At 38.6% G+C, this 27,992-nt stretch overlaps 1 protein-coding gene and 1 long non-coding RNA gene across 6 annotated transcripts in view; one reads left to right on the forward strand and one right to left on the reverse strand.

Annotated features, from left to right (window-relative positions):
- DSCAM (DS cell adhesion molecule) overlaps window positions 1-27,992 on the reverse strand; it is a 491,184-nt gene that overhangs the window by 39,389 nt on the left and 423,803 nt on the right. For 4 of the 5 annotated variants that reach the window (XM_065068401.1, XM_065068387.1, XM_065068394.1 and 1 more), the window contains 7 exons: window positions 20,509-20,662; window positions 13,542-13,659; window positions 12,541-12,704; window positions 9,115-9,213; window positions 8,360-8,548; window positions 6,862-7,152; window positions 1,273-1,449 (listed from right to left, as the gene is read on the reverse strand). In XM_065068401.1, the coding sequence (XP_064924473.1) occupies window positions 1,273-1,449; window positions 6,862-7,152; window positions 8,360-8,548; window positions 9,115-9,213; window positions 12,541-12,704; window positions 13,542-13,659; window positions 20,509-20,662 (1,192 nt within the window). Of the gene's footprint in view, window positions 1-1,272; window positions 1,450-6,861; window positions 7,153-8,359; window positions 8,549-9,114; window positions 9,214-12,540; window positions 12,709-13,541; window positions 13,660-20,508; window positions 20,663-27,992 lie in introns of those variants that run through there. The other variant, XM_065068412.1, reaches the window with a different exon arrangement.
- On the forward strand, window positions 23,400-27,982 carry LOC135579831 (uncharacterized). The gene is made up of 2 exons (XR_010473630.1): window positions 23,400-24,693; window positions 26,545-27,982. It is a non-coding gene; the product is annotated as an uncharacterized LOC135579831 (long non-coding RNA).

Consider the following 27,992-nt stretch of genomic DNA (forward strand, 5'->3'; position numbering starts at 1 on the left):
GCAAGGGTCAAAAACTTGGCTGCGGTTCAGCCAGGGCTATTTACTAGAAGACTGGTAAACTTGAATGAATTTACAGATTTAAAACTTATTCATATAGCAAACACCTGAATCTGAATAAGGATTAGAGAAAAGTACAGATCAGCCATAATGAAAGGTCAGTGAACAATGAAGTTTTGTTGTAGTGTGTTATAACAGCACAGGGAAAAAGATGGGGTAACAAATCAGAGAATATCTGGTTGTGTTTTCTAGCCTACTAACATGTAGCTGTTGTAGGAAAATAGGAAATTAGGATTTTAGGCCTATATCAGTGTTATAGGCTGTGCTGCTAAAGCTGAAAGTCTCAGCTTGTCCCCTGTACAGTCCTTACCCAGAACCACGAGCGTGGTTACCTTATGCTTGCTTTGTACCTTTAGTTAAGACATTGATAAATGCTATTCTTAGGGTTGCTGATTTCTATGCTAGACTGGTGAACTATGGATAACAAATGAGACAGGTGGAACTTCAAAAGAAGCTAGCCCTGCGACCTGATGACCTGTCGTTCTGTACTTGCCAAGAAAGAAGAAGTGGAACCTGCAGACCACTGGAACGGAAGGAACCTGAGGATATCGACAGTGATAGATATCGACAGTGATAGACAGTGATAGATTTTGTTTAGTTGCATAATACCTGTTAGAACCCTATATAATGACTAGTTATACTGCTGTATGATTGTCACTCTCTGAGGAGGTGACCCAACGCTGCTGTTCCTGTGAATCTTCTACAATAAATACTGCTCAGAGTAACCCACAAGAGTTCGAGTCTCTACCCAGCGCCTACCTACGACCTTTTTTTTCAGTAGCTACTTTCATTTTATAAATCGGGAATCGTGGTTTGCATCTGCTGCAAAACTGAAATCCTCCCATCTTCAGAACATCTGATTTTATCCTTTGAAAAAATTATGATTTTAGGCTATTGAGACCATTCACAAGATAAACAAACAATAACAACAAAAAGGAAACCAAAAAACCACCAACGCATGAGAATTATTTTCCTCTCCTCCATGCGAAACAACAACAATGGATACAGAGTCATTTTTTATTAACTGAACTACCAAAAAAAAAGAAAGAATTGCTGTAGAAAACAGATATGCATTGTTGCCTCATGTATGTTACATGCGGCAGGAAAATGACACCAACTGGGAATCGAACAGTATGGTCACATACAGCCCCATTTTTACTTTTACATTCCAGGAGTACGCGTAGATGGAAATAAGTGCCACAGCTCTCATCTTACCTCGCAGCCTCTTCAGTCTCTGCTCCCTCCTCCTCCTCCGCACGACCAGCAGCATCACAAAGAGCAGCAAGACCCCGACCAAGATACAGGAAATGGTCACCAGCATCTTTAGCCCTTCATTGGTTGCCAGCCCTTCCTCGCTTTCCACAACCGACTTAATAAGTGGAGGGATTGTACCTGGAAACAGTGTCATGATATTAGATGCCTATTAAGGAAGAAAAAGATTGATTTCTGAGGGAATATGCCATGTTATATGCTTCAGCTGCATGCAGCACATTAAGAATGATTTGTCGTATTCAGGATGGATGCTATGTGTGCATGTGTCATGGCCATGCACACGTAAACCGGCCACACTGGTAACAAGGTACTGACTGGAGAAACTCATAGATTGTCAGAAATCAAGAAGAAGTGTATTCCTTGATGAAAGAAAACCACGCTTATTATACAGTCATTATTTATACAGTCATTATTTATACATTTTATTATACAGTCATTATTTAAGTCATATTGCATCATTACAAAACTGTAAGGGATCTCAGAATTACTACCTATGTAGTACTCCTTACTACAGGAGAGTAGCACTGCTGCAACGTATTTATACTTTCTGCTGGGGTTTTCTTTATAGAGAATGTATTTGACAAAGTTCATTTTGTACTACATACATCAGATAACTCTTTTGCACAGAAATATTTTTATGTCATGTCTTAGGGGTGCAGCAGTGATATTGATATGAAATTCGGATCACAAACCTGATGCTAATTTGCTAAAGACTGACTGACATGATATACATCAATAAAACAGGAGAGCAACACTGGATAGAAACAATCAAATTTTGAGAGTGAAATGAGAGAAATGAATTTACAAACTGATGGCATTGGCAAGCAACTCACTTTTTCATTTTGGGAAATATTTGCATTTTGAATATACCTGGCTTCCTGGTGATATATAATACTCAAACTTTTCAATTTTTTATTTTTTTTAATTATTTTTATTTCTAAAGGATGTGAGAGGAATGCAGCACTTTCTTTGGAAGGCTATTTAGTCATGGAAGGCTTCTCACTCATTTCCTGATTACTATTAAACTGCTGAATGCAACCACAAATGAGGCTATAAAATGCAGATTTGTTTGAAATGGATAGAAACACACAAGCATTGTGAACTGTGATGACTTTCAATGGAAGCTATTCAGTTTCAACCAGCTACTGAAATGAAAGTGGCTACTTACTTTCTAAAATGATAGGAGAGTGAGATAGACAAACAGGCACATCCTTTTTTGCATTTTAATTGCTGCATTGAGTGATATAGTTATACCTGATTACGCACCAAACAGTATCAGGAAAAAATAATGATAGGATGCAGTACAATGTGAGTGCCATAACCACAGTGAAAAGGTAGAATTCTAAGTCATGTTTTTTTTGTGGTTTTTTGTTTGTTTGTTTGTTTTTTCTTCAGAAGAGCTATTTGAGTTGCATATAATGAGAGGAATAGTTCCCTAAAGGGATGAAGATAAATAGAAAACCTACAACTATCCAAAACTATATCAGGTACTTTGGAAAATTTATTTTCTTGCAATTTCATTTAGAATATTTTTTTACTGTTCCATTGCAGTTCTTCCCCATAATTTTCCTTCTTTTTTTAATTGTCCATTTCTTGGAATAAACACACAGAGGGATTTTTTTCATCTTGTCTTAACTGATATGGAGTTGTTTAACTATTCTAAAGGCAAAAAAAAATGATTATCTGAAGAAATGGAAAGAACTTCAAGCTCCTGAAGGTAATATTAATAACTGTCTCTAAATCCTCCTAAACCATCCTGAATACTAAAAGGCCAAATATTTCTCTGAATTAAAATCATACAGACCATTGCTTAAGGACTGTCGGGTTCAAGATTACCTAAAATTATGTCTTGCTCTCCTTAATACTTAGATGAAAATCAAATTAAGTGTGGCCTTAATTTCAGTTGAACCTTAAGTGTTTAGGTAAGTGATTGTCATTTTCCCTACCCTTTCCAAGTAAAGTGTAAACCTAATAAAGCTATGGGCAGGCAGTACAAGTTTAATTAAAGAAACATACTGCAAGTTTTTATGTCCTTCACATTATCCATTTGTGGATATTCAGCAACTCTATTAGAAATTACCAAAATTTAAACCTGCTATCCATTTCAACCTTTGCTGTCATTTTAGGTATTTCCTAGTAGTGGAATAGTCAAAACTTTTCTCAGAACAAAGTGCCAGACAAATTGAGGGGTTGTGGTTTTTTGTATGTTTTTTTGTTGCTGGTGGATTTTTTTGTTGTTTTGTGGGTGTGTGCGTGTGTTTAGTTTATTTATTTATGTATTTATTTGTTTATTTATTTATCTTTTCTCCCAGGTCAATTTACCATTGCCCTTTGTTAGCCTGCTTTACTGGTGTTTCATAGAAGTTGTAATTTGAATGTTTCTAATGCATTTTCCACTATGTTGCAGTCTTTCCATCATCTCCCATTACACCTTGTGACTTTATGGCTACCAAGTGTTTTCCTGTGTCCTAACTGTTCCTCACAGTAAGAAGTCCTCTGGTGGGCTAAAATCAATTAGCATAGTTTAGAGCAGCTAGCAAGCTGATCTGATTTAATGTCAGGGCTACTGAGTAGCTGATCTCTGAGTTGGGAAGCTCCTTTGCAGTGCTACACACTACAGCTGCACATTGCTAAAAATATCTCCTTAAGTACTGAGCAGAAATGTTCTGAAAAACAAGGGGCAGGAAGGTCATAAAATCCATAAGCTGAAAATGGTTAGCTGAAACATCTATGAACAGAAAGCAAAAAGTCGCACGTAGATGTGTCATTAACCTTCTGACCTAACTCACCATGAAGGGATTTAAGGTAAAGGATACTTAGCCAAGATATTTCTCAGGAGCTCTATCACACATAACAATCTGCTACTGCAGTCCAAACAAAATAACTGAAAGATCACGTAACTCAAGGATTTCTACAAAGTTTACAAAGGCTTTATCTTAAGACTGCTAAAGCTCCTAAGTTTATTCTTAGCATTTGGTATCCTAGAACTTTCATATGTGTATTATCTAATCTTCAAAGTACTATGCTTGTACCTATTTTATCCTAAGGGCAGCTGTGACCCCCTAGAAGCTGGTAGGTACTGATCTCACATCACAAGATGAATTAATTGTGGAGGTACCGTTAGCACTCTAAAGCGGAGCTGGGCAAGAAGTTTCTACTGGCGTACTCTCTGTACATGAAAAATTCACTGCCTATGAAAGCAAAAATTTCTGCATGAAGTATTGATAGAAAATGTTAATTTCTAATCAGACACTATTTTCCAAGTCTGAAGTGCCTTAAGCCTACTCAGCTTACTAAGGAACAAATGAATGGGGAGCTGGGACTCTGCAGGGTCAACTTTTGCTTTAGAGGCACTGAAATTCTTCTATGAAATTTGTTGACTATCTTAATTTTCAATATTGCTGATAATAATAATAATAATCAGTTTATCATTTTAGTTCTCTATCAAATGTAACAAATTCTGTCCATGTTTTCCTCTCTGAACCTTGCAGTTAGTATTTGAGACCATGCTGCCTCTCCAAGGCACAATATAGTCCTGGCAAAGCCTGCTCGAGAAACAAAACCATCAGTGCTATAAATGAGAAATTTTCTAACAGACCAGAAACAGTGGCCCAGAAAATCTAACAATAGAAATATTTTTATTGTTTTGTTTTCTCACTTTTAAAAATACCAAACAACACACTAAATCAAGTGGTGTGCAAGTCACAGTATATGAAATGAAGGTGAGTATGATCACCCAACCGAAAAGCAGTCTGACAACACTTCAAATCAATTAATTGTAATAATGCATTTGATTTCTGTGCTACCAGAATTTAAGGCCTGCATTTTCGTATAATCTCATTTTAAGGTGTGGCTTAAGACTCTTTTCCCCACTCACAAGTATAACAATATGATATTGGAAAGAAAGAAATAAAGTAGAAATAAAGAAATGTAGAAAGATATTGGAAAGAAAAGAGGATAGGTTAAATAAAATGTCAAGAAATTAACTCATAATACATGAAACAGTTATTATTGATAACTTCTTTACTGCTCAGTAAAACAGGTCCTAAGTCTACCTGGCAAGACCTGGCAGCATTTGTATAATAGCTACTTGGATCTTGGCTTTCTGTAGGAAGTGCTGAGACAAATCTTTCTCTTAATTTTTTAGACTGTCTGAAATAATGTGAGGACTGTGTGGCAGCTTACCAGAATGATATTTTCTCAGAGAAACATGAGGGGATGTGCTATTTGCAAAAGGGCAGGCCATGAGGGCATGTGTTGTTAATTACCTGTGAGAACTGGTGAGTACCTAGCAGAAAGATGGGGACAGCATTAGAGGATGTGTAAGATGCTGAGACTTAAACCCTGCCTGATTCATTTCCCACACTCCTGACTGGAAATGTTTCCTGTCACCTGCTCTTCCCTGAGGGATACGAGGGTGTTGTCCTGGAAAACACTGGATTTTGTGGCATAATCTATGGAAGGGAGATGTGTTACCAACACAAGGTTATGAGCAATTATCAATTTTGTGCTGTTGCTGGACAATTATCTGTTCTTGTTTGAACTTGCTTACTACTCTTGTGTAATTTAACAGTACAGATGTTGCCAATTGGTTGCACAATACAGCACAATATCCCTGGCAATATGCCAACATTTTACACTGGATGTCTCCAGAAAAACTGGCAATTCACACTAGAGCAGTTCAAGAGATTGCCATCTGGAGCCATCTGTGCTGCCTTTTTGCCAGAAATACAGACATTTCCCACTCTAGGTCCAGCAGAAACACACGTGTGCAACTATCATTTTCAATAAATATGCCAGGATACAAACTGGAATGACTGACAAATTGGCGTGTTTACTCTTGTCCTCTCGTTCTGGCTTTTGCAGGGTGGGCAGTAACCCCTGGCAGAAGGGCAGGATGCAACAATTCCTTCATCCCCTGTGCCCTGCTGCTGGGCACGACAGAGCCATCTGTCACGGCCCTCAGTTTCACCCTCCTCGTCTGTAAATAGGGATAATAGCATTGCCATTGCTTTGCCCTTGGAGGATGTTGTCTGGAGGCTTTCCTGGAAAACAAGCTAGTTAGCTGCTCCGTTGTGTCACATAATGTGTTTTGAGCTGTGTCACAAGGACATTGCATGGAATAGCAATGAGGCTGGTCACCGCTGTAAATGGCTGCAGGAACCAATTGTATGGAAGACAAAAATTTCATGGAAGAGATGCATGAAATACCATCAAGCGCTTCTGTGACCAGTGGAACTAATGACATCTGGTGTCCTATGGCTATGTGTCTCATGGTTGACTGACTTTAGTGCTGGAGATTTCCTCAGTGGGGACAAATAAACGATTCCTCTTTTCTGCCTAGCAGACTATTGTCAATGAAATCTGTAAGCATTTTACGTCTTTGAGACTGCTACTCCTCTGTCAGCATGGTTAGCAGATTCAAAAAGGGGTTTGTGAGGAAAAAAAAGAAAGAAAGACAAGCCAAAAAATCACATAAGAAAATAAGGTTAAAACAGTATCTCAGACATATAAATCAAAACATATACTTACTGCCATCATAATTGAGTGTTGCAAATTTGGCTTGTTTCTCTGCACAGCCAGCACTGTTGCATACTCTCATTTGAAGCTCATACCAGGTTGCCTCCTGGAGGTCATACAGAATGTAGGACTTTGACAAGGATGTCCGCTGAGCAGTTGTCCACACTGTTGTCCCAAATGGCCGATACTCCAGGGTGAAGGAGGTGATGGGGCAGCCACCGTCATTCCAGCCTATCAGGTTCAGCTTCACTCTTGTGGTGTTGATACTAGCAAAGAGCTCTTGTTCCTTGGAAAACTGTGGCTCTAGAAGCAATGATACATTTCAGGTGAAATGCTTAAGTATTACAGATATAGGACTCTCAAAAATAGAAAATTAATATAACAATTTCTAGCATAATCCTGACTTCATTTCAAATTCAGTGTCTATCTATTCAACTTTTTCTCCTCCACTATCTTAAATATTTTTCCATACTTTGTGCCAGAATCACAAACCTAGGTTTTCAAATCCATATGCAAAAAAAAAATATCCATACAACTCTGCATGGGCCTGACTTGCCAGTTTTCAAGGACTGGCATGAGTCAACTTTTAAGTCTAGTGCAGACACTTCATATCAGTAAATGCTCCTGCTCACTGCTATCCAAAAAGGAAAGGGTTCAGAACACCATGTAGAAATACCATAAAAGACGTATACACTTGAAGATTGTCCACTGGTGCTCTGGTCTTCTTCCGAAGTGGAACTGAACAAAATTTTGTTTGATAGTACATAGACATTCGTTTGTGGAAATGACAGTTTTGAAGAACTTGAAAGGAAAAATCAATTAAAAAAATATGATGTTGATTTTGCATGTATCTGTTGTACCTTAGGGGTAAGACTTAAGTGTCTCTTTAAGGGCGTGTCTTTCAAAATTTACTCATAATTCTGAACCATACTTGCAATGTGGAACTACCCTCAGCAACTGGTGACCATGGGACCCATTACTGAGTTAGCTAAGAATTCCCCAAATTTTGGCTATTTCGCTTTGCAGAGCTTTATGCAAACTTTTTCTTCATTTTTTACACTTAACCTGTTCAAAGGTTGTTGCTTGTATGGCTTCTGTAATAAGTCTGGAGCATAAATGAGACATTGTCTCCATTTCCTCTACAAATAAATGTACTCTCCATCTTCCTTCAGCATCCAGACAAAATCCTGAAGTTTTACAACAGGAGAGGAAACAATGTCTTTATGGCAATAACAATAGTTAGGAATTGCTATATTCTATGACAGTAGAGACACTCCCTTACCAAATATCTACCAACCCATCTTAGAAAATAATTGTTACAGAAATAAGGAAGGAATATCGTCCTGTAGGTACTTCAAGTCCCGCAGTGACAGCCTCTTCTGTTGCAGCATGGACACAATTGGAAATGTTTCCAATGCCAATAATATTAAAATATGCAAGTCTTTCTTCTCAAGATCTACAGCAGAATGCAATAGCTTAAGGTGTGCAAAGGGAATGGAAATCAACGCACCTTTTCCAAGTGTTTTGGCCTCAATGATCTCGCTGATGCGACCTGGCCCCACTCCGTTCTGAGCAGTCAGAGTAAACTTGTACCAAGTGCCACATTTCAGTGTTTCTAAACGGTAGGACCTCTCACTAGGGCTAATGGGAAAACTACCCCACTGCTCACTGTTATCTTCTGAGTACTGCAAAATATAACCTGGAGGAAAAGCACAGATGGCAATGATAAGCCAGACACAAACTACAAATTCTGCAGGTAATATGACAAGCCATTTTAAAGACTAATAAAACTAGAAAAATCCCATGCACAGGAAAACACACAGCTCTCCCCTGACTAAAAGACATCAGGCAATACATTTTGCCCACCCTCACTACAGCTTAAATACCATTTTTATGATCGCTTCAAAGGGAAAAGAAAGGGGTAGACATTTCTCAATACCCTTCAATCAGCAACAAAGACCAGATGATGAACCTGCACACTCAGAAATGAATAGTTAGAGATTACATGTCTGGAAAATCAGAAAGTAACTGTCATAACAGCTGAGGTTACACTGTAAGAAAGTGATTAAATCTGTGATCAAACCACCACAAAGAGAAACTGCAATTTACTGCAAGCTGTTATCACCATGATAGTACACATTAAGCACTGACAGCAATACAGATTGCTTTGTTTTTCTTCTTTTTGTAACCATTCATAATTATATACTAATCCTATCAACATACGATAATTTAGTAAGAAGTTGTAATTATCCTGAATTACATTACCTCGGATAGAACTGCCGCCATTGTCTCCAGGTATCCAGGAAAGAGTGATAGAGGAAGATGTAGTTTTGGATACAGTGAGCCTTGGTTGGTCTGGAGGAACTAGATGGGAAATAGTTAAAAAAAGCAAATAGATTCAAATGGTTGGAAATGATCTTGATCCCTTCTAACAGTAATTTATCAAATAGCTGGTTTGAGTTGCAAAAAAATGCAAATTATTTCTGTCAAAGTGTCTGTTTAGCTGACATCCTTGGTTAAAGACAAGAGCAGACAAGCTCTCATTTTTTATATTTAATTTTCTACACTATTTTGTATTACAGTTCTTAACCCTTGCTTTTCTCTGAATACTCGTACCTGTCCTGTCAGACCTAAATGACATATGAGCAATCCAGCCATTATTTTTCATAATTTTTCATATCTGTGTTAGGGAGAAGCTGAATTTTTAGTAGTGAGAAACAGATGCCCACTTGCAAATGTTGTCCCACTCATGTACGTGTTTGCAAGCTATTATGGCAAAAGTGAAAAAAAAAAAAAATTGCATAACAAGAGTTTCTGCAAGTGTGTGAGTGCCAACTACGCAGCATAGCAGCATAGGTAGATCTGTGACTGTGGGCAAATCCATACCTCTCCAGATCATACCATCTATTCTCTGAGACAATTGGTCTAAAGAAGACACAACTTTATCAGCTGAACAAACCTGGAAACACTTCAGTTCTGCTGCTTACCACAAATGTTATGGCTGTGTCTAAACCATGGGACATAAGAACTGTGCGGTTCCCAGGACTAACTCCTGACAGAGTGCAGGAATGAGACAGAGGTCTTATCTCCCATCCTCTGCCCAGTGACCACTTTCCTTTGGAGGAAAATCCAGCAAGAAAGGGCAAGGCGTGAGCCATGCTATCTCTCAAAAAGTTGCCCAGGGTAGGGACAACTGGGATTGGGAAATGGGATAGGGAATTGGGACTGGAAAGGGCACTGTGAACTGAGACAGTTTAGGCTGAGCCTAAGTCACTCCAAATTGCACCAGTATATAGTGGCTGGGTTTCCAGAGCTCAATGGTCAGGGGCAGAAAGTGTCCAAGCAACCAGCTTAACAAATCTATCATGATTCTATTGTATAAAAGTCTTCTACTGAGCTAATATGGTCGTATCCTAGTTAAAGTCTGGAGAGTTCATCTTTGAATTTTGCCTGAATAATTTAGCTAGTGCTGTTGTACAAGTGAGTTAACTAGAACACAAAACCAGTAAGGCCACGGAGGATAGTCTTTGCTAAAACAGAGATGAATGGCAGGTGAAACTCAAAAGATCTAGGCAAATAAGTTCTGGAGTCCTAAAGGGTAAGATTTATTAACTCTTCACCCAAGTGCTTTAGATCTGCAATTTGAGGTTCAGAAATTGAAAGCAGGAGAAAGGGAAGTTCTTGTTTCAAATCCTTTGCACTGCTCTGATTATACACAGCAGCACCATGTCTGGCTCCTCTTACGGATTATTTTTTGAACAAGTGTTATTAGGGGTTGATCTAAGCTCCTCAGAAACATAGACAAAATTGGGCTTTGCTGCCTCAGGAACAAGGAGTGAGGTATGGACGGTGCCTATCATGGGAAGGGAACTAAGAATCAGCGGTGAAGCTGGGACAGAAAGCCAGGGAGGAGATACGCCAGGGTAGTCACACTTCCTCTGGTCACTGCAAGAGTGGGAAGGGGTGAGTTGTGTCAGTAACCATCACTGGCAGGAACTGCTATTTCCCTGCCGTATGTTACTGCTCGACAGATGCCAGCCCATAGGCAAGGAAAGCCAGAAGTCACAAATGCCCTGTTGTGTCCAGCTGTCTGTTGCCAGAGGACATTGCCTGCTTTGCCATTGTTGAAGGGGTAGCTCTACCTGCACAGTGAAACTCCAGGAAAAAACACCTGCTGCAGTTCACATTCAAGTCATCAGACTGTAAAATAATGAGTGCTGTTGTGAAGTGGAGGCTGCTGGTTTACAGCCATAGTCTAGTTCATAGAGAAGCTGATATTACTGCCCTCACAGGGTTAAACAGTGCTGAAGAAAACAAAAGAGACAGTTTGTATTCCAAAGGAAAATTCCTTATGTGGGATGAATTTGTTCCATTATTCTGACTAGGTTGATTCCATGGAGAAAGACTGCACACACTACACTGTGAAAGATTTATTGTAAAACCTTTTACCACAGCTTCACCCTATCTACAAAAGATGGTGGTACTGCATATTAAATGCCAGTCTTTCTCTGTCCCTCAGGGAAGTAATATTGATTTGCTTTTAGTTACTACAGTTCAATAACAGCAAGGATATGCAATTATGAAAGTACTTGGTGAAATATAAAGTTTCAGTTTGATAGTGTTTTCTCTCCCTACTTCTTGTTGTGGTCATGCTTCAAACGTTGCAGAAGAGCATCTTTAGGGTCTTTTGGATTGTAGGTAAGTTGATATGTCCTGTGGCATTTGTTTCAAGACTTAGTGGAACAGTATACACAGAGAGAGTTTGAATCCAGTTGAAACAATCTTTTTCTGTGTTGTCATATGATTGCACTAGAAATTTAGATTGCATATGAAGGGACAGGAGAGTGAACTTACCACAGCTTGTCCCATATTCCTAACTCCAGTTATTTACTTCCCTCTGGTACAACAGTTTGCAGTCAGTTGAAGCACTCTTAGGATCTGCTTTAGTGTAAGTGAGCGAGGAAATTCCTTGCACAGTGAATTCTCAGTATGTGAACACACATGCTCTGCTTCACATTATTGTTAATGTGTATTCCTATATTGTCATTGTTTATATATAATAAATATAAATACCAGAATGGATTAATTATGTACATTTCAACATGCATATAAAAAGTAGCTGGTAATATGCACTAGTTGAAGACGGACTGATGTTTGACTTTAAATGCTTCTTTGTATTCACCATCAATAAAATTCTGCTCTTGTATAATGAAGTTTCTGTCCAAGATCTCAGTACAGAGGCAAATGTCTGCTGATGGCTTTTAAGAACTAAAGATCTTCAGTTCTTTCTGAATTTTGGAATATTTAAATGATACATGTAATATTTTCAAGGAGAAGGCATAAGTTGATAATTTCTGTGCGAAGAACTAGAAAATCACTGAATGGAAACACTTAGCTGTCAGTCCTACAAAAGCTTACATAGAGACTTAACTGCAAGTGTATGAATTTTTCTACCAAACACAAAACATTTGCTATGACAAAAAACATTTGCTATAACACAAAGTGTTGATGATTGAGTCAGAATGACCTTAACAATATTTTATTTTCTAATTTGGAAGAATTATATTTGTATTAATACACATCAATACTAATATGTTACATACTCCTGCAAACAGACATACCTATGTATTTAACAGCACATAGAAGTTAATAGCTGTGACAACAATTATGAGATAGATCCAATAGCCTTACCTTGTACCTGCAAATTCAAAATTATTTCATCTGATCCCCAGTTGTTACTGGCCACACAACTGTAGTACCCAGAGTCTTCTGCTTTCACAGTACGGATGACAAAGCTGCCATTGCTAAAGATGCTTCTTCGCCCATCAATCATCACTAGACTGGGTGTCCCGTTACTACCTCACAGGAAACAAAATGCATACATTAAAGAAGTTACAATCAAAATTACTCAGAATTGGATATTTTTGAAGCAACTAAGAATGGAAAAAAAAAAAAAAAGGAAAAGGATGGGGGGTTGTCTTCTTTAATAAAGACAAAATATTATTTTCTGTTGGGAAACACCTGCCATTTGCTTAAAGAATGCTCATATCCTGTCCCCATTTTGAATCAAAATGGAAATTCACTCCTTCGTTAAATATCTGCTGTTTCATAAAAGTGCCACAATAAGAGTAAAAGACAGTTCCTGGCTACATCATCCATCCCTATAAAGTAACAGTTATTTGTATCAAAGAAAAAATGGTTCCATAGCACTGCAATATCACTGCTTACACAGTGCTTTGATGAAAATTATTGTCCATGTTTGTTTCCAAGTGATTCTATCAAACTGTGAAACTAAGGATCAAAACAGAATAGCAAAACCTAAGATATGTGCAAGACATGCACACTGCACTCCACAGCACAGTTCAATGCACCACACATTTTACTTTCTCAGACTAAAACAATTCTATGTGTCTGAAATTAAAACAGAAAAAACTCCTAGATTCTACATTTTGAATGTTTACCTGTACCCCTTCTTCATAATTTTTCCCCCCTTTTGATACCTTCTAATTACCACAGCCAAAATAGTTTTAGTTTAAGGAATTCCTGAACTTCTCATGTACTGTGACTGTGTGCAGCCCCTGCAAATGGTCCTTCCCCTTCCTGGCACAGTCATCCAGCATCACCTGCATTGCATCCCTCTGATTTTTAAGCAAATGGGTTTTATTTGAGCTATACATTTAGTTGCTGGTTACCTATCTTTCATCCATTTGACTGTCGGAGCTGGGTCTCCCACAGCTTTGCAAGGGAGGACAATGTCTTTCATCCAGGGAGTTGTCACTGTGCCACTGAATGTCAAAATCCTGGCAGGAGCTGAGCAAGAGAGAGAAAGAAAAATGAAATGAGGTGTTCAATTCATATAGCCCTTGGAAGGGAAATACAGACACCCAGAATGAAATGTGGAAAACCAAACCGATCTGTTTCGAGATTTGCTTTTGGGAAACTAATGCCTTTTAACTCATGGTATCAGCATTTATCCAAGGACAAATATTACAGTTTTAGTATCTGCAGTACAAGTAAGTAAGAGATGAGGTGAAGGACTGGAAGAGTCCTTGTGGAGCAAAAGAGCAAAACCAGTTATGATCATATTTACTGATTTTTATATGTCTCATAGTAGAAATTATAGATGAAAATTATGTCCAAAGGATGCTTCTCTCCAAACTTCCCACAGGAAGTGTTCACAGTAGACAGGTATCTTAAAAAAGCTGCATTACTGATACAACACTGTTACAACAGTTATGATATTAAGCAAAATAAACCTTAATGTATGAACATCTTAGTATATTGCAAAGAGTCTGACTGAAGTCCACAAATATGAAAAAAACTCTTAAGTCAGTTTAATTTGTGTCAGCTCTCATATCACCTAAATATGTCAACAAAAATATCACTCCTGTAGTTGTAGTTTCAATTTATAATGTACAGGAACACTAGATTTGTGAAAGAGCTTCACTGTATATTATTACTCAGGAACGACCCTTGATATGAAATAGACTTCTCGTTGGCCTCCAAATATACATTTCAAAGGAATACACTGAATACAGATACATGCCATACTGTATTTTTAATCCTGATCTACTTCAGTCATGCAAAATGGTCAGAATTTATACTTAATAATCTATTTTGCACCAATTAGAAAAACATGAAAATGAAAGCCAGCATCAAATACAACTGGCACAGTTCACATTACAAAAAAGTCATGCATAAAAGAACAGTCCTTGCATAGTTAAGTGAAATTACTTGAGTGGGCTGCAGTGGGACTTGAGATATTCATAAAAAGACAAGATTTCATAGATTATACGATCAGTTTGGATTGTCTTGCCTATGTTTGCTTCAAGTGTTGTTGAAGACTAAGCTTCTTGAGATATTTTTCTCTGGTCAAACTTTTAACTGAAAACACAAGAAGTAGCTGTTTGAAGACTGAGGGTAATGGAAAAGTCAAGGTTAATTAAAGAGGCAACATTACTTTCCTAACAGCCAAGTATTGACATGTCCCATCCTGGCTAAACAGCAGCTGTGAGGACAGGCTGAGAGAGTTGTGGTTGTTCAGCCTGGAGAAGATAAGGCTTTGGGGAGATTTTATTGCAGCCTTTCAGTACTTAAAAGGGGCTTGTAATAAAGATGGGGACAGACTTTTTATCAGTGCCTGTTGTGATGGGACAAAGATTGATGTTTTTAAACTAAAAGAGGGGAGATTCAGGCTAGACATGGAGAAATTTTTTACACCGAGGGCAGTGAAACACTGGCCCAGGTTGCCCAGAGAGGTGGTAGATGCCTCATCCCTGGAGACATTCCAGGCCAGGCTGGACAGGGCTCTGAGCAACCAGTCTAGTTGAAGATGTCCCTGCTCATGGCAGGGGGCTTGGATTAGATGACCTTCGAAGGTGCCTTCCAAGTGAAACTATTCTATGAGTTAATGTCCCCCAGCTTCCTCCATCTGGCATCTCTGATGGCCGACCCCAGCAGGAGGGTGCTGTGGTGTGTGCTGCCCTGAGGAGGTGGCACACCAGAACAGTGTTGAGACACTGGCCAGTCAGTAAGTCTCACGTTACAGCCTTATTTTCCACTGCGGTGCTCCTAGCGCCATATCTTCTGATAAAGATTTACACAGGTTTGTACTGCCACAAACCGTGGGCTAATTAACCAAGCTAACTAAAACAGAAAAATGCTCTGTCTACCCAGAGACATTATGTGAAATGCTGACTCCGCTAAAGTTAGTGTTAGAAGGCTACTTTGTCTTCAGTGATACCAGGTTTTCATTGCGGGAGACACCTAATGGTACATCTTTAAAGCAGCAGGAGATGCTGTCATTTGTGTCTATCTACAAAACACAGCTGTAAACATCTGGACTGCTTCTAGTAGCTGCAGTACATTCTATGCTGTGGTGATTAGAAACTTGAATTCTTGTTCCATGCCAAATCTCCTCTGTAACATGAAGCCTGAAAACTCATATAAGACAAACTATTAAACCTTTTCTCAGTGGCTTTCCCACCTCTCCAGTGTTTCTCAAAATACCCAGCAACTTCCAACTGCTGCCAGCTACTTAAACAAAGCATATGAAACACAGGAATCCTGCTGAAGCCTTCAGCATGATGTGGCACTAGTTGTTAGCAAATTCTCTGTGATATCTTTTTACTTTTAATAGTTATTTCAACAGTGAATTCTTCCTTAAGTCATAGGTTGGGTGTCTGATCTCCAAAGAACAACGTTTACGTTGTAGCTCTTGGTTTTCAATATCCTGTGTGTCCCATTTTACAGTGATGTGTGGAAGTAACAAAGACCTCACAGAAGCCTCAGCCAGTGGTAAGATCACAGACCATAACTTGGAAGTGCACAGTACAAAAGCATACCTCACTATTTTAGTGAAAGTACATACAGCTTTTACATTATCTTATACCCTTCACGTACTGAGTACTTTTAAAAGAGATGGTAAAATAGCACCGAAATTGTTGAATCCAATTTTCTATATAGTTTAACTTCTAATAGTGTTCTGAGAGTGCTAAGAGGTACAGAAACAAAAAAAAACAAGAAACAAAATATAGGTCTAGTGAAATTCATCTGAAAGCAATAGGTTTGAAACACAAATTGGCATTTGCAAGGTTAAAATACCTTAAATCTCACAGACCTCTCTCTTTAGAACCAAGGGAGCTTTATGCAGCATGTGGGCAACTCAGCTGCAGAGTTTACCTCTTTGTTATCGAAGCTGCCCAAATACTTATGGACTACTCACCAGCCTTACTTTAGCTGGTGTGACACTGGATTAGGACTGTGGCTGCTTCAATCATTAGTTGAAGATGAAGAGATGTCTTCAAAGAACAGTCTACTCTCTTATGCTAATGTGATTTTCTGTATGTTTTCTTCTTAAAATTATAAATCCTTTTGCCTACACTTGCTGTCATAGAATAAGAAACAGGCAGAATTTTTAAATTTTTTTGCAAGAGGCCATAGCACACTTTTATTCTTTTATTCTTTTTTTCTTTTTTTTTTTTTTTTTTCTAGAGGACACAACCAAATTTCAAAGGCAAACTGTACAGGGAAATTGAACAAGAGCTATGACAGTTCACTGCAGCTCAGTTTAATCCAAATACAAGAGCCAGCAGTGAATACCCTGGGTCAGGAGTTTCTTTCATTTACTCTCCCACAGAGAAATATCCTGTGCGTTCCATTGTGATGAACTGTTACAGAAACAGAGAAATGGGGTGTGCGTACTACCATGTAAGCCCCACAAGTTGCTTAATAACATTAAGCACACAAATCAACATAGACCAGGAAGCAAATCTGTTAAACTTTAATGGTCAGGTAGTCTACAAGAACAAGGGAAACTCAACATTAAAGTCAGAGAGTTCTCCTGAGAGGATCAGATTGCTATGGGTCTGTTACTGTTATCATCTTATTGGTAGCAAATGCCATCCTCCATCAGTCATGCTCAGGAACTAAGAGCAATAAGGTGCATGCAAAGTTCTCTGTCTTTTAGGTATATTTGATAGCCTAAACCCACAACTTTCAAGTCAGCAATGAAGCGTCATTTGAGAGGGGATGGCATAACCCTCTTGGTGGAGACTGAGCTTTCATTGCCATGATTTTCTGTTTGTTGGGGACTTTTTTCCTTTTTTTTTGTCACTTAATTGCAGAGAATAACAATCTCTTCTGAGAAACAGAGACACTAAAGAAAGAAATGTTAACATGAGTTAAGCTTTCCTTCAAATTGGTCTATCCATTTCACATCAAATCCCTAACTAGACATTCTCATTGTTCTCAAAGGGGTTCTTAAAGGGGTTATAATTAAGTTGACATAATTCTATTCAAAGTTAACTCTCATTAGCTGTCATGATGGTACCGTTACTTGGACAGTTGCTGTGAAATAAGTGGAGGGGAAAAAGGAAGTAAACAATTTTACAATAACGGTATGTAGGATGTTCTTGCTCTGAGGACTTGTTGCAAAATCAGGATATAACAGCTTCTAACTCTGTGATGTTTTACTTGCTTCAGACATACTGGGGAGTGAAAAAGGTCTTCAAGGTTATTAGCTTTGACCATCCTTCCTCATTGTGCGTTTATTGCCCTTGTCACTCACCACCACTTTCTCCCAGCTCTCTAAAAGGCTCAGTGATGTATTCATACAGGAAATCTTGTTCTTGATACAACAATTTCTAACTTGGCTACAACCAAAGTCCATAAAATTGCTATCTGTCAGTGTTTCTAGTGTCCATCACAACATCCGCAAATGGATAATACATCACTTTTTCAGTCCTAAGTGCATGTAAGAGAGGCTTGTCCTGAGCATCATCTAATGTAGACTTTATATGGAGTAACACTACTATATCTAACATTGACTGGGTGCATTCTACCACTCTTCAAAATAAGGTCTTGTTCACAATGACTTGTCTGTATTGAAGTAATTAATTATTTTTCCTTAAAGTCCCCTTGTCTTTTTGTACATGTTATTTTTAAGTTCACTTATTTGTCATCATGTATCATACTAAATATGCTTTGGAGGAGCAGAATTAATTCCGGTTTTTGGTAAGCTTGTTCATTTGATGTGTGTTAGTTTGTAACTTCTCTGTTTTTGATAAATCAAGGGCAAACACATACTACATTTCCTCGTAAATAGAGGCTATGCATCTTAGTACCTGGAAACTGCATTTTTCTACATTCATCTTGTCTGAAAACTTCACACTTTTTCAAATGTGTGCCAGAAGAAGAAAGAGAGCTTCTAGTACTCTGTGTGCAGGGATCCCTTCACACTCCCGGGTTTACCTACATCTTCAATCAATTAGTATTGCACCATATTGTTGTCTAATTGGTTTTGCTGTTATCAAAGCATCAATGTTAATGTTTTGATTTTGTTCCTTTGTGTGTGTGTGTTTGGAGGGGGGGGTGTTTTGTTTTCATTACCCATATTCATTACCCACACATAACAGTTGGCCTTAAAGGAGGACCACGCTGAAACCTTTACCCTGTTTTCCTGAGAAGTTTTTCAAGGTCTTCCTTTACACTCTGCATCCACCATTTAAGATCTCAACTTTGGTCTTATCAGTGTTCAAAATGCAGTATGCAGTTATCCTACAAAAAATTCAACAATTCAAAATCTCCAGGTTTTTCAGGCCCTTCAGACCTTTCACAGCCTTTCAGTCATCCTTCAGGTCACTCCTCCTCTGTGTAGCTACTAAGAGAAAAGTTCTGAAAAACCTTACAAAAGAATGCCAAAAAGAAGTAGAAAGCAAGGGTGAGTCTTCTCAGTGGACTGAAAAAACTGTAAGCAATCGTATGGGGAACAAGCTTTTCTCTGCTTGTTCCAACTTAGGGCTCTTTACCTTGCTAGACCCTCCCCACACTTACACTGTTAAATCTTCCATTGTGACCTACAGTAGTGACATAGTAGTTACTACAGGTTTCTTACAATAATGTTGAAAAATATCCATATGACAAAATATTTAGCATAGGGAAGGGACAAAGGAAACACATTCAAGTTCCCATCACAACTCTGGGGAAACCTGTTTGCAACTTCTCTGTATTAGGAAGCTATGTCATGCATTGAAATAGTACCCTGCAAACACCAACACTGCCACCCATGACAATAGCTCTAATAGTTAATCTACCATCATCGAACTGTTTATCCGCCACTTAGGGGTTGGTAAGAACAGCGACTTTCCCTATGGTGTTGCTATATACTCTTCCATGCAGAAAGTGATTTCATATTGGTGAAAATTTTCTGAATTTCTGTAAAGATTTTTAGAAAGTGTCTATCATCATAGAGCCCTGGACACTTTATTGTACATTAGTACATCATTAACTACATGACTGAAGAATTAACAGACGTAAAACTGTAAAGTCATTCTACCTTTGCAACTCTGGAGACCCATGCAGTACATTACATGGGCACATTCTGTGATGTTACCAATTTCGGTGGAAAAAAAACCCTCAGTCTGAAGACCCCATGTAGAGATTGAGTACTGATGGGACTCTCCTCACCTTCCTGTCTAAAACTTTAGGTCTTTGTTTCCAAGCTAAGGTGCTGTAGTGTAGGACTTGTACTGTCTTACAGTACAAGTAAGACAGAATTAACAGGCCCAAGCAATATCTTTTAATAGAACAAATAATACAGCTGGGAAAAAATATGTGGGATTTGAGGCACGTTATCCCTTCTTCATAGCTGAAATAGAAGCAGCAAACTTCAAAGCTAATGCAAGCTGAGAACAATTGCTGAAAGTTTAGATATGTTAATCAGACCATTTTATGCAGAAGATAGTACTTGCAGAGTACACAAGAGATATTACTAAGGGGGAGAATGATAAAGAAATTATCTTGTATGGCAAGAAAAAAAAAGATACATACAGAATGCGGGGGGGGGGGGCAGGATCATCTGCAAATCCTCTGTACCCAACAAAAGAAGATAAAAATCATTCCAAAAAGCAATTTATTTTCTTCTAAGGTAGGTGGGATGAATTACCCTCTAGAGGAGCACATCGTTCTCTCTCTGCTGACTACAGCAAAAGCTTGGGTAATTAGCTGAGAGTTGTCACCTAACTTTTGCAGAGAACTGAAGTTACTCCTGACAAATCCCACTCTCAGTAAGCAATGAGGCATGAAGAAGCCACGTGCCAATTATAACAGTAATTAGCATTGCAAAGTTCTGGATTGCTTGAAAAAGTACTGTCACTGTACCTTTAGCTAGTGGCTCCACAGTGATAATCTCACTGCTGTTGCCTCTTCCCGCAGCAGTCACTGCCACCACCCAGACACTGTACTGGCGATTCCGGCTCAGGTTGGGGATTCTGTAGGAAAATGAGTCGGGAGAGGCTTCAAACTCGCTGATTACCTGTGGTGGGAGAGACAAATTTTTCCAGACTAAAATAAACAGTATTTGGAGAAAGACTGCTAAGCTGAGTGCTACAAAGCCTTTTACTTCAGAGTACTTTGAGTATCAGTTTCTCCAAACAGATGGCAGATGGCAAGAAACAGAGTAGACACAATAACCTGTTGCAATCAATTTATATTCAGTGAATTTGGGCCTATATTTTTTTTTTAAATTGTTTTTATTCAGGTTAGGGCTCTTGTGTGTCTGTTTATTTTTACAGGGTTCGATAAGCAATTTAAAGGAACATATTTGACAATTTTTTACCAGCAATAGTTCTGACAAACTGATTTTGTTTTACAAGAAGCTTTCCCAACAGAGGATCCAGTCCTGCATCTGCTGTGAAATCTGGAGTTTACTACTCAAGGTACGTGTTAAGTCACTTAGAAACCTCATGCTGATGTTTCTTATCTGTGGGACTGGTGGCTTATTTCTTCAATAATGCAGTGAATCAAGAAGTAAAACTGTATTCAGTAACAGACTTTTCAAACTTCCCCTCAGTCTAGTTTGGTTAATCACAAAATTACTTCTGTTCAAAGATTCCCAGCAGAAGGTCATCACAGCTATTTAGCTGCATTAGCAGGGAAGGACCATCGCTGGAAGAAATGCCAGTTCGTGCTACTCTTACACTGTCACTCAAGTGCCTTGGTTGTGGGCTGCAATGAAGCCCACAAGCTACTAAGCAATACTTGTTAATTGGCAAGACCTTCTGCAGTCTGCTTGAAGTGACCTGTGTGAGGAAAGGTGTAGAGGAATATAGAGATTCTTCCAGAGGACATGGGCTTTGTGTACCTCAGCACATCCTTCAGGGGAAGCTCGACTCCTTGGTGAAGGAGACGGGAAAACTCATGAGCCCTGAGTAGTATCACAATGCTCATTATAGCCAGTTTAATTTCTGACATGGTCTTTGCGATTCTTTTATGTAAAAATAGAGGAGTAATGAACCATTGGGTTGAATAATAAAGATTCACTTCCCCATGCAATACTGAGCATGGTGATGGCTAGCTAACATTAGGCTAAAAATAATTAGAATGTTAATGACATAGAAAAGAAGATTTTACTAGGAATCAGCATTAAAAATAATGCATCAGTGTAATCTAAACTTGATTCAGACTGACAGAAGGTGCACAAGGAATCTCTTTGATATACAAATATTTGCTGGTGGTGAAAGCCAATTTAATCTGATTATCATTTCAAAAGGTAGGTTGACCTGAAAGCACTGGAATATGTAGTCCTTCAAAGTGAATTCCAAATAAATAAGGGATGTTTCTGTAATATCATTAAAGACCTTCCCAGTGTGAACTGGTAGCCAGTTTCAGATAGTGAATGGGTCACTGCATCTCTTGGTTCTTGTGCTGACATCTCCTATAGCTGGAGAAAGAAGGAGTTAATAATCTCATCTCATCTCATCTCATCTCATCTCATCTCATCTCATCTCATCTCATCTCATCTCATCTCATCTCATCTCATCTCAATCATCTCACTTTTGAAGTACAGAGTGAAGACATCTGTATCTAAGCTAGTCACCTTGACTCCCTCAGAGACCATGCAAAAAGAAGGTAACTTCTAAGGCAAGGTTCTTCCAGCCTTTTTGAGACACAGACATTGCAGTGGGATGAATTGTGCTCTTGACATACCTATTTATCCTCACCAACTATAAAAGTGTCCGTATAACTAGCTCATGTATAGTTGTCTGTGTTGAAGACACAATGTAAGTAAGATGAAAACCACTCCATCAAGATAATATGCTTGTTAACTAAAACACTTAACTCCCTGGCTTTTATACACATGTGTGCCTCTATTTGCTTCTACAAGAATACATCCTGTTTCCTCCACGGAGATTAACTCGCCTGCGGAGACCGGTTTGCTCCAGCTAACACTTGGCTAGGCTCAACACAAGCCTGAATAGGGACCTCGCCATACTTTCTAGACAATCTCACTGCTTCTGTCAAAATGTCAAGTCAGTTTCTCCCGTTTAGCAAGTGTTTGCCTGGGTTTCCACTTCTGATATGAAGAGGTCAGTGCAGACAGACACATATTATTATGTGAAATATTACAGTAGGTTTTGAGAATCATCTGTCCTGGCATTTGCACAAGAGTATTGGACAAATGCCCATGGCTTGACAGGCTGAATCTTTGTGAAGTCATACACAAAAATTAAGGTATTGATCATGGTGCAGGAAGCTGAATTTTAATATTCATGAAGCAGCATTTCCTAGGGTTAATTTGAAAGTCAAACAGGCCAGGCTGTCTCTGGCACTTAAGCTCCACTAATTTATGCAGCTATCTAGCACAAGCTACCTCCAAACCACCTATGAACATGGAACATGGTTACAGCATTTAGGAAAATCTAAGCATTAGAGGCTTTCTTATTGCTAAACTTTCATTCCAGTAAGCAATAGTCGGATTAAATTTTGACTGTTTTTCCCATTACTCTCGTGGTTTATGAAAGGGATACATGGCTGCCTTTGGAAGATATTCCTAATATTGCAGATGTCCTGTATGAAATGCCTCGGTGCTCTGCTCCCCTCTTCAGTGACAGAGACTGGGACAGTCAGACAGACATATTCTGTATACAATTGCTAAACACAGCTCAGGGAAATCTGGTTTGAGATTTTATGTTTGCGATAAGGTGAGCAGCTAAGCAGAAAAGGAAACCTCAGCCTTGGAGCTACAGCACTGGTATTAGAAGCTTCTGTTCTGAGGGACCAAAGTTAAAGACAAAACTGAAAAAATCTAATAAAATCTCTGGAACTCCAAAGATGGAATAAACACAGAATTATCTTCTATAATGTCTTTTAAAATGCCTTGTCTTCACTTCCTTTCTTTCACCCACAGAGAAGCAGCATCATTCACACATTTGCAACTGTAGCTATTCCAAGCATAAATTCAATTATTCATAGAATTAATTTATTAATTGAATCTGGTAAATTTATCTTCACTAAATTAATGATTCTTATTTTCTTAGAACAAACTGCTATCACAAGCGGTTTTGGTTTCTAGCTGGTTAACATACACCTCCTGTTTCCTCAGCTAACATTTGCTTCTGAATACTTGGAGATGCTCCAGTGACAAAGAATTGATTTTACTTTCAACTTTTGCCTGTCATTTCAATTAGACTAACATGCCAGAGACTTTCATTACACAAAAAGAAAAAAGGGAGCTTTGTCAGCAAAGAGAAGATTAAACAATTGAAATAAGAAACACTTTAAAGGAATGTCAGCTTGATGCATATTGGTCTTCTCATGTGCCATTATGAAACACATATTTCTTTTTTATCCCAAAAGAAGTAACAGGCGTGCTTAAGGGATTTTATTTCGAACAGCTTTTTTTTGTTTGGTTCAAAGATGATGGGTTGATATTTCTTCTGTCTTTAGCACACTGCCTAGGAAGCACATACGGGGCTGGGATTCTAAAAGGACAGCAAGGGCCATGAAGAATAAAAAGAAATCGAAGTTCTGTATCAGGTTGCAGTCAATCTGCTTTTCCAACCAGGCAACAGCAAGAGATGCTGAGGAACAGCCACTGCAGGGAGCATCTCTGATGCAACTTCAACTCTATTGTGTACATTGTATGCTTTGAAATAGTATGCCATCTCCTGGCATTTCTGACTCCTTTAGAAAGCAATTAGATAGGCAACATGCAGAAACTCTGAAGCCTCTGACTGTTTTTTTGTTTTGTTTGTTGTGTTTTTCAGCCCAGCCTGGGAAAACTTCTAAAGGGTGCTTTAGAAGAAAAATATGTTTGCAATAGTTTTCCAAGCAATCAGGGAATTTCCCAAGCAAGGGAAGTAAGGTAACAGGTAACATTTACTGTACACTGAAAGATTATTCAGCCAAAGCAAGTCTGCACCTTGCCTGACACTGCATCTACACAACTGCTGATGTAAAATAGGTGCACTGAAGATCTGTATCTCCTCATTCTCTGCAAGTTGCAAGAAAACTTGGAGATGAACTGCACAAGCCGTATGAAGACTGAAGTACAAAGAGTGAAAGGTAAGAAACACCCCAAGTTTGTGGTCTGTGTTGTGAAGTAAGAGCGTATGCAAGTCACATACCTGTACATTGCCTGCCTCCTTTTGAAAATTAAAAATACTTGTATATACTACCTAGAATGGCATGCATGTATTCACTATGAATTTAGTTATAAAATATGGCTGTATCATCATCTAAAAACTGGGCTGGAAAGACCTTGATAGTTCACACAAGTCTATCCTTTCTCTTTAAACTAGGTTCAAATATATCAGCACAATTTCACTAAGATATTTTCCAACCTGATTTTGAAGACTTAAAATAAACGGAGATTTTGCAACACCCTGCACTGCAAGACCCACTCCGTTGCTTAACTACTCTTATTATGAGTAAACTTTCTTGAAACTTAGCTTGAGTTTCCTGCTGCAGTTTAAGCCCATGCCTTCTTTTGCATTCTATTAGAAAGATGGAGAATAGATTATGACCTTTTTCTTTGCACCAGTCTTTAACCTACATGAAGTCTTATCGTTCCTTTCCCCACCAGTACCCTAACCTTTTTACAATTTAATAAGCCTAATGTGTTAAACATTGCCCATATATCACATTTTCTTTAACAGTTTCTCTAATTATATCTTCTGTTATCCTTTGGACTCTCTAATGTTGGTCCATAGCCTTCTTGAATACAGTTTCCAAACCTGTGTTCAACAATGCCAGGGTGTAGCATTTGGCTTTTCATAACAGGATTATAAAGGCAGCTAATGTTCATATTGGGATGCACAATATCCTCTTCTGAAGAATCTAGACAATTGCTCTCTACCCAGTACTTTTGTAGCTGGTTGTTCACAGTATCCATTTTCTTGCACTTACCCATACTACATTTTATTTTTTTTCCAGACCAATTTCCCGTTTGATCAAGATCTGTCTGAATTCTGGTTCTATCTCCAGTGTATTTGCAACCCCTCCCAGCCCTATATCTCCACAAATTTAATAGGCACTGTTGTTATTTCATTATCGAGGTCACTAATGGAACCACCAAACAAAAGTGGACTCGGGGGAGATACCTATGCTGCTCTCTCCTGTCCACAACAGCAAACCACTGGTTTCATAGCCACCCACAGAAGGGCAATGAATTTTATATCTAGTCTGAGCTGTCTCAGTGAAACCATGTTTTCTTAGCTAGGTTTCTCTCAATAAACATGCATTCTATCGTCTGGGCTTATCTCCGTTGCAAAATGGGAGAGAGCCAGGGAATGTGTTGAGCACTACACCCTGATGATCCACATTGCTTTTTAACTTGATCTTTGTCTCAGTTTTGTACTACGCCACATAGCTCTCTTCAAAACAAATCTGGTTTAAAGGGGCTAATGTCAAGCAGTGTAGGCAGATGTCAGTCAGTGTCACATACTCTCGGGGCCAGGTGCTTCTCCTTGGCCCTTGTTTAATCAGCACTACAGATGAGGCCTACAATGACCACTGAGTCTCATCAGTAACTAAAATAAGTTTTTAGTTCTCCAAGGTCAAAACAGAGAGATTTCCATCTTTTCTCACAACAACATCACAGAATTGTTTACCACGCTCTATGTCAGGCCTTCATTGCTCCTGGAAATGACGTTTTAGAGTCTCTTGGTGTGACAAGTTATCCAGTAATGGAGGCTATGACAAGTTGTTTCTAACCAGAAGCAAATTGGGTTAATAGGAAATAAATACTTTATTGTATTTATAAATAAGGAACTTCCAGTTCTGCATCCCTGAACAGAGTAGATAGACCACTGATGTGCCTTCTCAGTGAACTCTCTAAAGATGTGAAACTGTGACTGAGGTCATGGACTAGTTGTTCTCTCCAGGACTCCTGGGTTTTGCATTGCTTTCTTTCAGAGATGAACAGACTGTTGGTGCTGCAAACAACCACCAGCCCTGGACCAGTTTTCAGGATGACTCTGGATGCCACTTTGGTCATATGATGGCTTCTGTTCAGGACTTGCTGTTTTGGCTCATGTTTGGAAACCTGACATCTATTTTTTGCTCAGCATTATTGAAGAAAACTGTTGTAAACAGAACCTGTGCACAAACCAGAATGCAACTTCCGTACAAAATGTTATCTTTTTTTTTGTTATCTTTTTTTTTTTTTTTTTTTTCTTAAATGCAGAACTGAAATGTTAGAAAATGCAAGATGGAAGTTTTGTTGGAAACAGCAGAGGCAGCTCCTTGTCTTCCCATCTGCAGGAAAAACTTTCAAACCCATTTCTGGGAGTTATGCCTGGAAGACAGCCTCCTGCCTGCAGTTCCAGGTATACCATGCAGTCAAGAAATCTGTTGCTTGGGAGCCACTGAGGTACACCTGCTCGTCCCTTTGCAGCAGCTCACAGAGAGTCCATCAGCCTCCTCAGGCTCATGATCAGGGAAGCATCATGTCATGTCACAGACTGGTACCCACAGGAAGGTCAGGAGACCACCCCCTGGGCTGCCAGGAGTCCTTCTGCCTCATTTGTTGGCTCCAAGAAATCACCAGGTTTGTCCAAAGCATTTCAATCAATGCACAAATTGTACCACATCATCTGGTCCTGAGTGCTCTGTCCTTTATGTGGTACAGAAGGGAATGGGATGAATTCAAACATGCTGAAATACACTGCAACTGGCACCAAGGACTTATTGTTAGACTATATTGTTGTACCTGGATGTGAGGCTAGGTAGTGAGACAAAACCACAGTTCTATGAAAAAATCAATATCAAATTTGTTTCAGTAGGGCTTTGTGAGGAGATCTTTTAAAAATCGTACAAGCCAGCACATCATCAGAATTAATTTCTACTCTGTCACATCTCTCCTGAGAACTGCTCTATGACAAAAATAAGATAGGCAAAAAATGTAAAGTTGACAAAGTAATTAAAAGAATGAATGTGTTGTGTTTGGGAGCTGGTAACAAAGCTGTGAAATAACTATGAAAAAGCTGTAAACAGTACATATGATATATTAGAAAAAGGCGTATTTTAAATACTATTCAAAATAATTTTTTTAATAACCCCATAATTATACATTAGTTCTGTGCTATATAAAGAACGAGAATTAATAAACATAAATATCCTCATGCTGTAAAAAGTACTGTATAGACACAGTGATAAACACTGCTTGTAGTACAAAAATCAATGAACATATAGTTTAAATTCAACCTTACAGATTCTGCTGACTCTAAATAAACTTCCACTCAATAGTAACTTAATCTACTTAGCCAACTTTTTTCAGTTACCTCTCTCCTCATTTAAAGAGACTTTCAGCATCTCTTTAATCATTAAAGCCTCTACAATGTGTAACAATAAATTGCGTCTGG

Source organism: Columba livia, chromosome 1 (genome assembly GCF_036013475.1).
Source record: "Columba livia isolate bColLiv1 breed racing homer chromosome 1, bColLiv1.pat.W.v2, whole genome shotgun sequence".
Lineage (NCBI taxonomy): Eukaryota > Metazoa > Chordata > Aves > Columbiformes > Columbidae > Columba > Columba livia.